Here is a 2,500-nt window from a genome sequence, read left to right on the forward strand (position 1 = left end):
AGAAAACTATGACAGAAAATGTTCGTCGATTACCTATTTTCACCGATCTGATGGAAATCTATTGACATTTTCATCAACAAATACAAACTAAAATGTCCGCGAGGGATGAGTTGGAAGGGTTCCAATCAGGAGGAGGAGAAGAAGTTAAACAGTTAAATCGGTGTTGCACGTTCTAACCTCACACCATTCCATAATAACAGATCAATACATCTTTCCACTGAGTTTGGAAATTCTAAAGAAACAGTAGTTACTGTTTTCTTTGACTAAGATGAGACTACTGAGAATACTGGTTGACTAAGGTCGACTAAATATAAAAACTAACAAGGACATTTGTCACAGGACTGAGAACACAGCTGACAAAGTGACCAGTAGTGTGCCATGGTGACAAAGTGACCAGTAGTGTGCCATGGTGCTGTGTTGCAGTGGGTTCCTGTTCTGTGGGACTTCCAGAGGAGTTACACGGCTTGGGGCTTTGTGTCAGCCGGGCTTCCCCTGGCCCTGCACCTGGGGGACTACAACCTGGACGGCTTCCCCGATGCCCTGGTGGTCCTGCGCAACACCAGCAGCAGGTAGGACCACACACACACACACACATTAGACCAGTGATACTCAACTTGCGGCCCGCGGACCACATGCGGCCCGCGGGCGCCCCCTGTGTGGCCCGCGATGGAATTGCAAAAAAATAAATAAAAGAAAATTACAGTGCACCTGAACGCAACTTGCAAGATACCCGCTGAATAAGTGTCCAAATGTTCATGTCATTCTGGCCAATACTCACACTTCTGTTATAGCATTTCAGTCTGGAATATGGAATATCTTTCAATAATCTATGATTTAGCTGCTAAATTGTCAAATACTGCCGTCTGCTCGCTACCCAGGCACTTACGGTATGTATGTACTTAACCTAACTAACTTAACCTAACTAACTATCCGGTGTGCACAGCATTGTCAGACTAAACTCCGGCTGACGCCCCAAAAACCTACAATCCGCTACAGAAAAATGTATATTGTTTGTTTATTAACTGGCCCCTGGCCTCCTATCATTTCACAAAAGTGGCCCCCCGGGCAAAAGCAAGTTGAGTATCCCAGCATTAGACTCTCGCCTCCCATTGGATAAAATTTCAAAACGCGAACATTTTCACTGGTGTTGATTTTGACTTTAACGACCCCAGCACCTAACAGCAGGACCGTTATACACAGCGCTGCCTGAAGAGGGCCCCGAAAAGAATCAAAGACTCAACCCACCCACTCAACAACATGTTCTCCCTGCTACCATCATCAGGGAGGAGATACAGAACCCCAAAAAACTCTGACAAGCAGGCTGAGGAACAGCTTCATCCCCCAAGCCCACCATACTCCTAAATAATACATAAAACCACCCAATAATGACTCTCAAACCCCCGGGCAATATGCAACATTCTATTTATGGGCAACAGCAATATACATGCACAGACAACAGATTTGTCATATTGATGAGGATGTTCTGATGTTGCATTACAAGCATGACCGACGTTTACTGACGATGACTATGATGATGATGATGATGATGAGGACGATATGTAAACAGAACACAACACAGCTCAAGAAGTTCACACGTGTGCACTTGTACATCGAGTGACAATAAACATCTTGTACTGCATTTTAGTAGTCATCGACGACTTATCCCAAAAGCTAGTCGACTAGTCACGGGAGATATATATACGGTATATTTTTCAATAAAAATTAGCAATTCTCGTCAAAAAGCTCTCAAAGAAACAGTCATGGCTTAACTAATGTAAGCGGGACCAACCTTGTGCAGTATGTGAATTAGCAGAGTCCTGATTGGCTCTGAGAGGCTGTTGACAAAATGAGACGCTAAACTCCAGGAACTCTAAATAGCTTCAATTCAGCTTATCTCACATGGCACCGTGTGGAAAACAAATCCATGTTGAATGTATTTATTTATTTGTTTATTTATATAGTTTATTCCTAACGGCACAGGTGAACAATTAGTCGTCTGATGCACAGTGTTGACTCGTGGTTTTGATCGTCGACTAGGTGTACTCTAACTGGTGTACTCTAACTGGTGTACTCTAACTGGTGTACTCTAACTGGTGTACTCTAACTGGTGTACTCTAACTGGTGTACTTACTAGGGCTGTGAATCTTCACTGGCCTCACGATTCGGATTCGATTACGATTCAGAGGGCTACGATTCGATTCGATTGCGATTATCGATGCAATCTTAAATCGATGCATCACTTTTTTCCGCAATACATGATTTATTTTTTCTCACTTTCTTTTTTCTCACTGTGTGGCTACTTTTAAAATAAAAGTGCATTTAGAATTGCATTGTATTATGATCCATAATTAAAATAAACAACTGCATGTACTGCCATTATATTTTATTTGATTATAAAAAATAAAAAAAGAATAAAAAAATGTAATAATCGATTTTTGACATTTGTGAATCGATGCAGAATGGTGCACGTCCGCATCGCGATGCATCTTATAATCGATTA

General features: G+C 42.0%; 1 protein-coding gene across 1 annotated transcript in view; it reads left to right on the top strand.

Annotated features, from left to right (window-relative positions):
* The window catches only part of itfg1 (integrin alpha FG-GAP repeat containing 1), a 318,962-nt gene that overhangs the window by 174,400 nt on the left and 142,062 nt on the right, over positions 1-2,500 (top strand). Inside the window, exon 10 of the mRNA XM_083653071.1 lies at positions 424-569. Within this exon, the coding sequence (XP_083509197.1) occupies positions 424-569 (146 nt within the window). The remainder of the gene's footprint in view (positions 1-423; positions 570-2,500) is intronic.

This window comes from Poromitra crassiceps, assembly GCF_964638095.1.
Source record: "Poromitra crassiceps genome assembly, chromosome: 16".
Classification (NCBI taxonomy): Eukaryota; Metazoa; Chordata; class Actinopteri; order Beryciformes; family Melamphaidae; genus Poromitra; species Poromitra crassiceps.